This window comes from Lacerta agilis, chromosome 12 (genome assembly GCF_009819535.1).
Source record: "Lacerta agilis isolate rLacAgi1 chromosome 12, rLacAgi1.pri, whole genome shotgun sequence".
Lineage (NCBI taxonomy): Eukaryota > Metazoa > Chordata > Lepidosauria > Squamata > Lacertidae > Lacerta > Lacerta agilis.
The window spans coordinates 47,026,607-47,040,289 of record NC_046323.1 but is presented as its reverse complement, the minus strand read 5'-3'; the positions used below and the strand labels follow the sequence as shown (position 1 = coordinate 47,040,289).

Here is a 13,683-nt window from a genome sequence, read left to right as displayed (position 1 = left end):
ATCGCTGCAGCCTGATCTGAAGAAATTTTGGTTGATTAATTTCATGGGTTTTTAACCAATTGACTCCTTATCAATTAAATCTGCATATAAGCAAATATGGATGAAAGAAATGGCATACTTTGTGTCTACAAGAAATCTGCACTTGTTGCAGGGGCGCCATCTGAGAAAAGGCATCCCCTCTCACGTGTCGAGAGAAGAAAGAATGCCTCTTCCAAGATGGCGCCAGCTATTGTCATGGCTCCAGCCTTGAGCTCAGATGAGGAGGAGCCAGTCAAGTCTGGGGCTGCTGTAGCATCAGGTGAAGAACTGAGCCAGGCTCCCGAGGCTGGTGGCCCAGAGCCAAGCTCAAAGCCTCACAGATGCCGACCTCAATACTGACTCACCTGCCTAGTGGCACCAGCAGAGTACAAGGCAAGAAGCCACAGAAAGGCAAAACTGTGCTCATCTTCATGTTGGGAATCTGACGTGAGACACCCACACAGTGGAGGTTGCCCCCAGTTCTAGTCACCACATAGAGTCCAAAATAGTTTATCGCCTTAGAAGATTAGGCTTCAGTAATAGTTCCTTATGTTGATCTGTGCATACAGTTTGTAAAGTTAAAGGACCCCTGGACCTTTAGGCGACTATGGGGTGTGGGGCTCATCCCATTTTCAGGCCGAGGGAGCTGGTGCTTGTCCACAGACAGCTGTCTGGGTCATGTGGCCAGCATGACTAAACCACTTCTGGTGCAATGGAACACCATGACGGAAACCAGAACGCATGGAAACACAGCGGTACCTGTTTATCACAGCGGTACCTGTTTATCTACTTGCACTGGCATGCTTTTGAATGGCTAGGCTGGCAGGAGCTGGGACAGAGCAGCAGGAGCTCACCCGGTCACGTGGATTCGAACCGCTGACCTTCTGATCGGCAAGCCCAATAGGCTCGGTGATTTAGACCAGGGGTAGGCAACCTAAGGGCCGGGGGCCAGATGCGGCCCATCTCCTCAATCTGGCCTGTGGACGGTCCGGGAATCAGCATGTTTTTACATGAGTAGAATGTGTCGTTTATTTAAAATGCATCTCTGGGTTATTTGTGGGGCATAGGAATTTGTTCATTTCCCCCAAAAAATATAATCCGGCCCACCACATGGTCTGAGGGACAGTGGACCAGCCCACAGCTGAAAATGGTTGCTGACCCCTGATTTAGACCATAGCGCCACCCACATCCCTATACAGCTTGTAGGATTTTGCAGATACAGATATATCCAAACACTAAGTATCTCTGTTGCTCCGTCTTCAAGATGTAACAGACTTTGACTCCCTGCTCAAGATTCACTGACTGACTACTGAGCTGACATGCGTTAATCACTTATATAGTCAGCACTGGGCCGTTACCATAGCAACTGGCTTAGCTGACCTTGCACCTGTGGCTTATCTCATCCATGGGACGATTTGTGCCCATGAAGGAAACCCTTTGCTCCTTGTCCAGTTCCTCCAGCACTTCAGACCAGTGAACAGGCCCTTTAAGAGCCACAGCCTTCAGGCCCAAGGAAGTGCTGGAGCCTGGGAAGGATGGGCTGGGGGAAGAGACTCCTAAGCCTCAATTCTTTGCCAGCCCCTGTTGGAGCAAATTGCTCACTTGGAGCTCTCCGTGGTGCTGCAGCCACAGGCCCACTTTAACTCTGTGGGTACCTGATACAGACAGCCACCTGCAGTTTGCAGCAAGTGGAGGAATTCTTGGAGGTCTCGCTAGGGAACACAATATGTTTTCAGGAAATTGTTCACATAACAAGTCAATTATTTCCAATGATTTCTATGGGGAAATTTCTAATGTGTTTCTGACCATGTAATTTTGACAGTGGGAAACCCAGGAAAACCCTCTGAAATCTTGCAAAAGGCAGACAAGATAGGAAATAAAGCTCTCCACTAATGGTTCCTCATCATCTTGGGGAAAAGTGACAAGTGGGGTGCCACAGGGTTCTGTCCTCAGCCCGTTGTTGTTCAACATCTTTATAAAAAAAACTTGGATGAAGAAATTGGGGGGATGCTCCATCCTTAGAGGTTTATAAGTAGAGTTTAGATGGCCATTTCTCATGTAGGATTTAGTTGAGATTCCTGCACCGCAGGGGGTTGGACTAGATGACCCTCGGGGTCCCTTCCAACTCTACAATTCTATGATTCTATTCCCTCCTCCATTGTTTTTGGCAAAATGGCTGCTGTGGACCAGCAAAACACAAAGTAGTAAGGCTTGTTTAAGACTGCTTATTTGTTTACAATACTACACACAGGTCTGGCTGTTTGGATATCTGAATCTGCAGTGTGCATAGCAAGGCTTGGGTACTAATCTCTTGTGTTTTGATAAGTGATTTTTCAAACAGCAAGTGTTTGGATAGTGGGACCTGCATGTAAGTACAATAATTATACTTATTATACTTTACCTTACTGTTTTATCTTTTTTGTAAACGGCTTTGAGGTTGTTGTTTTTTTACAATCAAGCAATGCATAAATTTTATGAAATAATAAATAAAATTAAGTGAATTATATACAATGTTGTATACCAATCATTTCTTTTTAAGACTCTTGCGTGGTTAATTGGAGTTGCTCTTTCAGTCAATCAAAATGTTTTTAATCCTATTAATCTAACCAACCAACCAACCAACCAACGAGGTGTTATACCCTAGTTGCCAAGTTTCAACCCACAGAGCCCACTTGTACCTTGACCAGTATCTGTGTAGCAAGAGAAGTTGCCTGGACAGTTTAATCCCAAGTCATCACACAAATTGCAGGAAACCCAAATCTCACGGTACCTTTAAAGACTTAGCAAATGTATCATGGCATAAGCTTTCATGCCCACAAAAGACAAGCAGGGTCTTCTCTATGTTGGCATCTCTTGTATGGCATGTCTTTCCTTCTGAAGTATCAATGGTCCTGACTTTGTTTGTTTTTCAGCACCAGTTGCTAACTTCTCTTTGCCCAGAGTTTTGCAGCGGGCGGTGGGGGTCGCCACAGGCCGGATAAACAAGTCCTTCGGGCCTTATCCGGTCCGCAGGCCTTAGTTTGGGGACCCCTGGTTTAATGTGATGTGACTGTGTGCATTCTTAAATGGTATGTTTCTCTTAATCTTTATATTTTATCTGATTCTGTTGTGTTATGAACTGGACCTTTGTGTTTTTGAGGATTTTAAATGCAATCCACCTTGGGGTTGTTAATCAATGAAGGGTGTGGCTAGAAATACACGAATAAAAACTCATGACAATAAAATCAAAGGTTAATTAATAATCTGAACCCTTACCTACCCACAGCAGCTGAAAATGTGAAGTCTAATTCCTTCGCATTTCAGGTAGCTGCATTCTATTGACCTTATTTTGGAAATCTCCTTCTAAGAGATTTCTGGAGTATATAGCCTTAGGCAATTAAATGGATTTATTTTTTGTAATTGATGTCCAAAGGAAATAAAGAACACTCAACGATGCGTTTAAAAGGACCCTTAGAAACATAAATTCCCTCGTCGTTACAGCAGCAAAATCTAATGCATCACAAGGAGTGATATTTTACAAAAAGTAATTATGCAGGCCACCCTGAGAAGCCTGAGCTTGCTGCGTGTAGCGATGCACTCAGCAGACTTCTGCATACGTGGCAGCTACCAGTGGGTAAATTAGTTTCACTTGCTACCTGTCCTTAACTGCATCTGAAGCAAGTGGTAGATACATTACAAGTCTCCACTGTGGCTCCTCAGTGCACAGAGGGTGCAGGCAGTTTTCTCCATCAAGCTGTTGGGATCTGAAGGAGGAATAGGGATGGATAGATCTGTGAATTTCAGTTTCTCTCCACTTTCCATTCATGGGGATTTATTAATTCATTGGTTCATGATGACAAATTAGGTAGATCTGCAAACCAAACAAATATTCTTACCCCTGCACACACACCCAATAATGTGGAAGTAAGCTATCACTTCATGGAGCAAGATATTAGGGGTGGGAGGTTAAACTGAATGCACATCTGAGTGAAGATGCTGTCTCTACTTTGCTTTCAGTGGGATACACATCCAGGCTCATCTCATTGGGGAAATTTTGTGGTTCAATACCCAATATATCCTGTGGGTTCTTCCTGGGTGGCCAATAAGATCCAGACTCCAACTGTCTATTAAAGAAGATGTTTATTTGGGCATTGCAAGGCCAAGGCAACACAACCTCCAACAGCATGCAGCTGAGGGGTGACACACCAAATATGAAAAAAGCACAGGGAAGCAAAGGGGCAGTTATGCCCATATATGCCAGTACTACTAGCTTCTACTAGCTTCCACTGGTTTAATCACAAAGAACTGTCCTTAACAGTTTTAGCAAAAACTCCTGTACGCATGTCCTTCTGTCCTTCTTTCACGGTTCTCTTAAAAAGCACGACCTTCACTTGCCCAGCCTTGCTCTCACACATTTCAGTTTTCAATTTTATTATATCTATAACAATCCAAATGCACATCCCACCAAAAACAAAGCAGCATGGACAAACCATGATGCCACTTCATGGACATCCGGGTTACGTATGCAGCCCCTGATCCAGCAACTGATGATACTCGTGGAAGTTTGGTTCCACGTTAAGGGGCTGGATCAGGGCATGGATGTGTGGAGGATGAAAGAGAAGAGCAAACAAAGACAGTTTTCCTCTCTTTGCCCTGACCCTCTGTGGGAATTATAGTTTAGCCAGGCGCTGGCATGCCACGCCCTTCTATCAAGATAGAATAATTAATATACAGTGTTGGCATGCCACACTAATTAACCAAGATACCACACTTAATTAACCAAGCTACAGTGCCTTCAATTGGCACACTCTGTGGGCATTGTGGGCACCAAGTTGGGAAACACATGTTTAGGCAGAGCAGGAGAACAAAGGAATAGCTGGAAAAGTACTGGGGGATCATGAGGTGTTCAGCGGGAGGGGGTGAGTAAGTGAGAGGAGAGCACGTACACAATTACGATGTCATGTGGGTGTAACCATAGGAGCAACTTCCCTATTTGGTATTAGAAGGCACACCATGCCTTATTTGGTACTTTGGAGTTCTCTCTGTATGTTAATGTTTAACCTAGCTGTGAGTTTTCAATAAAAGGAGCCCCCGAGAATGCCTTGTGGTGGCCTTCCCTTCACATCATCCTGTTCATCGTGTCAGTTAATTTCCCACAATCAACAACATCTAATATTAGTTTTAATATCTAATATTTCGCCTCAACAACCCTCAATGAGATTTCAGTTACTTGCATTCACTGCAAAAAATATATAAAGGCCTGCGAAGCAGCACACAAAAGCAATAGAATCCACAAACCACCATAAAACAAAATAATAATCCATAAGAATTAATCCATAAGAAATCAATACCAAACAGGGAGTGATTGTTTTAAAACAGCAAGTCCACCTAGAGCAAAGGTTGTGTTGCCCAGTTCTGTGAATGACCCCAGCAAGGGGACTGACATAGGACTCAGCTGTATTAGTAAAGAAAAAGAACTTTAAATGCATTATAACACTGTGACACCAGATGACGCTGTAGAGTTCCATTTTTCACCAAAGCGATTTCCCATTATGAGGTTTACAATGGGAAGCTGCGCCTTGGATTTCAGACGTTTCGGAAGCCAAACACATTTCGTTCGAGAACTGAGGTACCACTATATTAACGTGACATTTCACCCAACAAATGGAACCACCCCGCTTACTGTGAAGCCTCATGCAGCTGGTAATAAGCTCATTAGATGGAAGCCTTTCTCCCTCTGATGGCTCCTCCTCTTTGGACGTGGCTGAAAGTCCCTCGAAGAAGCAAAACCAACATTTGAAGAAAGCTTCAAATGAAGGTAAATTCACTCAACGTGGTTGTTTGCCATACGGTCCTCTTTCCTTAAGTTAAACAAAGGGACAAAGGGGTGTCTCAAATGCACACTGCACAGCTGGGTGGATTGCTTCAGGGATGTATAATCTAGGGTAATCTTTTCCAAACCTGGTATCCCAGGTGGTTTAGACTACAATTCCCATCAGCCCCAGCCAGCACAGGCTGATGGAAGTTGTAGTTCAAAACATGCGGAGGAAACTAGGTTGGCCAAGGCTGGTCTAGGGGTTGAAGCGCTGCCAATCACAGGAGTCAGTGTTACAGCCTTCTGTTCCATTTTGCACATTTAAAAGGGTGCAAGCACATGCATTTAATTTGGGTAGCTCGCTGCACATGGTCTCAGCATCAGGCTATGAGTATACAGTATATAAGAGAGGTGTGCAGCAGGTTTAAGGCTTTGGAAGGTAATCACAAACATTTTGTATTAACAACTTCCATGCATATGCACAAAAACAGCGAGAGGCCTTGAAGCAAGTGTCATGTGCCTTAACATTGCTAGGCCGTTTTGCAGGGCATGTGGCTTGTAAAAACACCAGCGCTGTGATTATCTTCTGAGATAATCGTACTCCATTCTTGTGCCTTTTGGCTTAATTAACCAACAAGCCAAGCATCTCCGGTTTTAATAGATTGCTAAACTAGTGCTGCATTTTAATGCCGTAATAATGGATTCTTACTGTCTGTTAGCATATACTTAGTGTTATAAAATCTTCCCAGTTATTTCAGTCATGCCTACTGCTTCGGATTAATCTTCCTTTTCTAAAAGAAATGTTTTCAAATCTTCTCTTCTACCTCTTCTTCTTTTTATTATCAAATGAGGGTTGGGGGAGAAGCCTCAATAGGTTTACTGAAACAAGACACAAAGAACTTGATGGGCTCAGCTGGTCATTCAAATCCACCCTGGATGGATAATCAGCAAAAATTAATTACCATTAGATGGCTCTTTTAACAGCCTATTCATTTGTCCACTGATTTGAAGACAGAATCACTTGCTCCAGGCCAGCTTTCCAACACCGCAACATCATCATGATAAATGAGGGCATTTGCCAAGAGTCCAGACCGCAAAGACAGACACCTCCATGTTATTAGTTGAATCTCCTGTTTTGTAAAATTCTACATGGCTGGCTTTGTTCGATGTCTAGATTGCCCAATATGGCACCCATGGGAACCACAGCACCCTCAGCCAAAACTCCTGGAAGCCACCAAGGCCCCTGCTCTCCCTCCCTCTCTCTCTCTCTCTTTCTCTTTTGGGTTGGTTGGGAGGGGGTTGCCTGTCTTTTTGTGGGGGGTGTACACTTTTTGTGGGTTTTATTTGCTTTTAGAGGGTAGCTGTTCTGTTTGGGGTGGTTGTCTGAGCATTGCCAGTTTTTACTGTGTGAAATGGGTACTCTGTGGTATCCAAAACAGTTTCTTATATTTCCAAATATGCCCGCAGGCCCCAAAAGGCCGAGAGCCTCTGTTCCGATGACAACAATGGGGGGTGTTCCTCAACCTGGCTCCCAGTTTGTTTGGAGACACAACTCAAAGTGCTGGTTTAACCTACAAAGCTCTGAGTCAGCTTTCCCCCACCAGACATTGATAGACTGCAACTCCCATTATCCCTGACTATTGGCCATGCTGCCCAAGGTTCATGGGAGTTGTAGTCCAACAATATCTGATGGCCACCAGATTGAGGAATGCTGTTTCAAACTGTCTGGGAACCAGGTATTTACCACTTTCTCCTGTGTGAACCTGTTCACCTTCTGCTATCATTCTCTTAGATATTCCTTTGCTTGGCAATTAAACAGGTGAACACCAGAGAAGAATACTTTCTTGGCGGGCACCCTGATTGTTCACCACCCAAGAACTAGAAGCCAACTCCAAGGCTAATATTGAGCGAGTTGTAGCATAAACATTAAAGCGAAATCTCAGCAATGGGCCTCAAGCTTCGGTTACAAAACAAGAACTGCAGCATAAGCTAGTACTGTAATAAAATAAGTTTAATGGAAAAAGGACTCTCACTTCTCTCTCTCCTCTCCATTGCCTTCTACCATATAATTTTAAATAGAATCTAGATGCTATAAAAATAATCATAAAATGAAAACACATGCCCTCTTTACATTCTAAATTATTATTATTATTAGCATTCACATTTTTATCCTTCTCTTCAGCCTCTGATTGGGAAAGAGTAGGAAGAAAGCAAGCTCATGCATTAATTCTTAGTTACAGAGATCTAGCAGTGAACAGCAGGGATGGAAAAATTTGGAGAGAAGCCAAAAGTTACTGGTATTTCAACAGAGACAATGGGAGAGCGTGCAGACTATTCTGTCTTTCTGTCTCTGTCTCTGTCTCTCTCACACACACACACACACTTAGATGGCTCACTAGATGGACTTGAAACCAGAATCAACTCTAAAACTTCACACATGAGAGCACACTGACACTACCCAAGAATTATTAATCCATTTCCTTTTTGAAAACCCAGAACATAACCAGCCCACACAAACCCACTTGCATTGTTTCCTATTCAGTAGCTCAGTGGAACATGACTTGCAAATCTGTCAGGAGGTACAAGAAGCAAGGTTTTCCGTGCAATGAGGCATGTCGTCGCCTTCTCCAAGAAGGGATACAGGGCAGCTTGCTTCAGTTTCGTTGCACTCACTCCTATTATTAAAATGTAGGTGGAGGGCAACGCAACAGAGCATTCATAAAATTAGTCTTGATGTCTACTCATGGGTGTAATTGTTTTCTCTTTCTCTTTTGCTTCAGGATTGTCTAATATCTGTGTTGTCATTTATTTGTTTTTGCTAACGCTGGGGATTTAAAAAAAGCAGTCTGTGATCTGGTTTGGTAAGTGAAAAGAGGCAAGGCAGCTTCACTGGGCGAACGGTACAAAGCTAGCCTGCATTCCTTGGAGCTAGTTCAGTGCTGAAATAAACCTTGGGTGTACATTTACATTTGATGCATGCACACGTCTGGATGCACAATGTCTTCAGGACATCACCCATCTATATATGTTGGCTTTGTGTGAAACAACCTGGTGTGAAGAGAGCTTGTCACACATGGATGCTCATAATTTGATGTCCGTAGTATCGGGCGGTGACTTATATGTGTGATTGAGGCACCAGACTGGTGTGTGCCAACAGCCGCTAGACAGACACCAAGTACCTAGAGCAGGTAAAGCAGGCTGTATGCAGGCATGCAACCTGGAAGTGAAGAGTGGCTTCTTTCTAGTTGCTAAGACTACAGGAGTGCAGCAGACCTTGGAGAGCAGGCCATGTTATAGGACTGGCAATTTGGGGTTCTGATGCACGGGACAAAGAGGATTGAGCTCTCTGGTGCTGGCATCCCAATGTGAATGGCTTGTCCTCCTCTATTTTGACAAGCGGTCTTGGTGCTGCTGAAGGAAAAAACAGGAATCCATGCATCACCTGAGTTCAAGACATCAAACCAGGAGCCTGGATAAAGCACAACAGAAAGCACTTGCCCATCCATTCCAAATTCTGCTCCAAAGGCAACACTTTTCAATGCAGTCAGTTTACTCATTCAACAGCATCTAGTAATCATTTGATTTACATGCATCTGTGAACATGCGTGGGGAGACACATACTTAATCTCCTGTGAAGGGCTTTGTTTGTGTGCATGGCCATCCATGTGTGTGTGTGTTTTTTTAATTGTTGCTTGCATTTCTTCACATGGCAAAGATACAAATTTCATACCCTTAAAAAAGAAAAAAAAAGAAAACGTAGGGTTGTGATCAAGACAACTTCACATGAGGTTAGGCAGGTTGCTTTGCAGAGAATTCCCCAGGAAGACAGCGCTTAACCTCAGGTTGACTTTGAAGTTTATAAAAAGAACCATCACTTAAGTGAAAGCTGCTAAACTCGACAGAATGAAATCAGATGGACAGAGAGAAGCAGCCCTGTTAAAAACAGAACCAAACTGACTCATCAGATTATGAACTTCTCCTGCACTTTTCATGCTAGCACACTATATTACTGACAGGCCCTCTGGCTTTTGTGGTTTTGCAGCCATGAAGCTCACACAGGAACCCATACTGTCAACAAGCAGAATTGTATAGATTTCTAAAATGGGAAGGGAAGTGTTGGGGGGGGGCATGGAGAGAGCATTTTTAGTAAGATCTGGTCTGAGGGCATCAAGGCCCTTAAAACCCACAGGGGGGGAAAACAGGGAAAGGAGAAAACTACATGCTATGAGAAAGCATGGGTCTGTACCAAGAATGGCTATTCTGCGCCTCTTTGTAATGTATAGTACAACTTACCCTGTGTCCTGTGCATTTATCTGCCCCCTAATTCCACCTTATTGGCTACTTCTGGCAGGGAACAACTCAGCATAATGAGCTTAGGACATAGAGTAAGTTGCTCTACCATACATTATACAGGGGTGAATCTGCCAGCAGCAAACCTGTGTTGGTTTGTTTTCAACGCTTAGTTTCATACTTAAATTAAGATCTGCCTCTGGGATGGTAAGGCCTTGATGTATGTAGGGCAAATTGCTCCATCCCCGCTTCTCTATGGCACAAGTTGTCAATGCCTGGCATTGGGTTGCTGCTCAAAAATGGACATGCTCAGTTTGATACCAGAAATACCAATCTGACTGCAAGGGGATCGGACTGTGTTGGAAAACAGAGAGATCACGTCAGTTCCAGTGTCTTTCCTCTTTGCTTCCTACGCCAAACTGCACAGAAAGGCAGGTCAAGAGGAGTGGTTCCAAAGCGTAGGGGCTGCAATCGTGGGAATTTGTCCAGCCACGCTAGGGTTGGATAGCTCGCTCCCATCAGCAGCAAGCTACTCTCTGCCAGTGACTTGTAATGTGCTTGGCATAATTACTTTTGTTGTTGTTGCTAATACTTGCTGCTACAGTGCATGTTAAAATTCTCAGGAGGAAGTGGATAGCCCCCCAAGGGCTTAATTAACAGCTCCAAACCCTTGACATCTCTACACTCACGGCTAATCCCATATAAGACGCCTTCCAACGATGGTAACATGGCACTGATTTACTAATGCAACACAGCAAGTTAGGCATCCCAACATCAAGGTAGTTCAATGCACAACAGGGAACTACAGAGGCACATGTGGCCACAAAGCTTTACCATAACAGGAACCCAGTATCTCCGAGAAGTTTATGCAGCATCTTCAGTGAAAATCAGTAGCAGTGGGCAAGTTTAGTTGAAAAAACAGCTTACCCAGTACAACCAACCCTCCCTTCTTTTGAAATGCACAACTACAGGAGACGGTTAGGTTTGAGCTTTACTGAATTCACACAGTCCAACATGCACCCAAATCCTTTGTAATGTGCAGAGGTTCATCTCCATTCAGTTTTATCTAGAAAGAGTTACCTGAAGGTAGAAGTTTGCCATTCATACAATGCACTTAAAACTGGCCATTCCCCCTTACCAGGGAACTCTGGCGATTCCAAGGCAAACACTCAACCCTGAACATATTCCTTAAACAAAGGAGACTTGAAAATGACTAGCCCAGATTCCCCCAATAATACTGATTTGCAGTACATCCAAAAAAAGAGAGATTCTTCCCATAATAAGTTCTCTCCCCTCTATAAACATTTTAATTATCGGCCAATCTATTTTTAAAACAAAAAAGGGGGGAGGGGGGAAGCCAACCAATAAAATTGCCTGAAGCCACCTCACCTGAGCCATGCCAGCTGTCGGAGTAGCAACTAATCTGGGCTCTGGTGCTAATTTCACAACATCAGTCAAGGACACGCTTGTCTCTGCCACGAGTCCTGCAATGAGGATCACAGACCTGATCAATGAGCAGAAACAAGATGAGGGATGTGCCTGGACTCCTTGGCAAATTAATACATTGCATTGATCTTCCTTGGTCAGGTCAGCATTCAGAAGTGAAGGATAAAGGGTAAAGATCTTACATTCCAATGCACTTGGGCCTGGGCAAGCAGGGTCTCGGAGATTGAGTTTACGTCAGTCATTCAATTTGTCCCATGGAGGGCAAAGCTAGCCACAGAGTTGCAAGTTCAACAGTATCAGTAATCATTGAGGAACGCCAATAAAGCAGCAAATAGATGGGGAAATATGGAGAAGTAATAAATTCAAGGACAAAGCATGACTTAAAAAAAAGGAAGAGTTAGCTACAGAAAGGAAGAAATTTAGAGGCAAGGGGAAAAAATATTATCTCAGCTTTACCAATATTTTTGCTAGCTTGTCTGTCCACACATATCTGTGCTGGTCTGTTAAAGCAAACACACCCACAAAGAGTCTTTTGGCACTTTAGGATTAACAGATTCAGATTCTGCATAGCAAATATTTGGGTGGACATTGTGACAGACTTTAAGGCAGTGATGGCCAAACTTGGCCCTCCAGCTGTTTTGGGACTACAATTCCCATCATCCCTGACCACCGATCCTGTTAGCTAGGGGTGATGGGAGTTGTAGTCCCAAAACAGCTGGAGGGCCAGGTTTGGCCATCACTGCTTTAAGGTGTCTCAAGACTCTGTTATTGTGTGTGTTCTACTCACACCCATGTAGTTCATTTGGGACCTGAAAGAGAAAGTGGACTATCTCCTGCAAAACTCAGTTACCACACAGGCCACCATGCCAGTGTCTCTTTGTAAGAATGATATTATCTACAAAGGGTTTGAACTGCAGTGGTCTAGGAACCTTCCTCCTGGGAAGAGTAAACACATCATGTGAACTTGAAAAGCACATGAGCGTCTAAGTTGGGTCTCAAAATTTTATACTTATTGTTTGTTCAATCTTGGTTCCACCACTAAATAGGCAGGACTTCATGTTTCCCTCCTACAATGACCCCCGCTCCTCCATGCCACAGACTACACTTCCAGCAAGTCATGCACATTTAACAAACTGCATGCTTTTGCCTTGCATCATATTACCTCTCGTGCTTCTAAGACTGGGGCATATTACAGAAGTTGGGGTTTTTATCCAGTATACTGTAGTGGCTAGTGGGCAGACACAGAGAAAAGAGAAAAACAGAACAATCTGGTTAGCCGCCTACCACCCAGATCCTTCTTGTTCCAACTAGGCTCCATATGACTACTTAGGAACCATCTTGCCCTGAGCAGAGGAGAGAGAAGTCCAAACAGCCTTATAAAATGGGGGTAGATGTGTTCATGGAGGAGAGGTCTGCCGGTGGCTATTAGTCATGGCAGCTGACTAGATCCTCTAGATTCAGACGATGGAATCCAACGTAGCACTAAGTCCCTCATTCCGTCAGCACACGGATTTCCATTAGCTCAGTGGAAACCACCACCATCATGCTAAATCTGTTCTAGGGGTTCCACCAAACTTCTGGAGCAGACCTGGGAAGAGTGCAAGGTATGCACAAACAGAGGTGGTGTGGGAGCTCCGCTGAGCAAATCCTTGCACTTGACAGAACAAAGGAGCCGGGTACTGCTCAGGCAGTAGGTAAGTGAAGATCAGTAGCTGAGGGACAAGAAGCAGGGGAGGTGCTTCATGCCCTGCTTGTGGGCTCCCCGAGGCATCTGGCTGGCCACTGTGGGAAACAGGAAGTTAGATGAGGCAGGACTTTAGTCTGATGCAGCAGAGCTCTTCTCCTATTCCTACACAGCACGTTAAATAACCTAACTCAAGAGAGCCTTGTGAAAAGAGCAAGTAAGGACATAAATTTAAGCTGGTGATTGGCCCGTGGCAAGCACAGGAGGCAGCAACTGCAAACAAAGTTTCTGAATCCTGTTCATGCTCTCTGGTTGACTTACCATGGATTGCTCTGTAAGCAGATCCTAAACAGGCTGAATTAGCAGTGTCAATAGTGTAAACTGGAGCACTGAACACATCAGACAAGACCTGAGAAGCATAAAAAGCATCTGTTACAACCAGACTGTGGGA

The 13,683-nt window shown here is 44.1% G+C and overlaps 1 protein-coding gene across 3 annotated transcripts in view; it reads right to left on the bottom strand.

Annotated features, from left to right (window-relative positions):
* XYLB (xylulokinase) overlaps positions 1-13,683 on the bottom strand; it is a 105,626-nt gene that overhangs the window by 7,422 nt on the left and 84,521 nt on the right. For 2 of the 3 annotated variants that reach the window (XR_004427646.1, XM_033165116.1), the window contains 2 exons: positions 13,554-13,641; positions 11,492-11,586 (listed from right to left, as the gene is read on the bottom strand). Coding sequence is in view for 2 of the 3 variants with exons in the window: in XM_033165116.1 (XP_033021007.1) it covers positions 11,492-11,586; positions 13,554-13,641 (183 nt within the window). In the remaining variant the exon portion in view is untranslated. Of the gene's footprint in view, positions 1-11,087; positions 11,169-11,491; positions 11,587-13,553; positions 13,642-13,683 lie in introns of those variants that run through there. The other variant, XM_033165117.1, reaches the window with a different exon arrangement.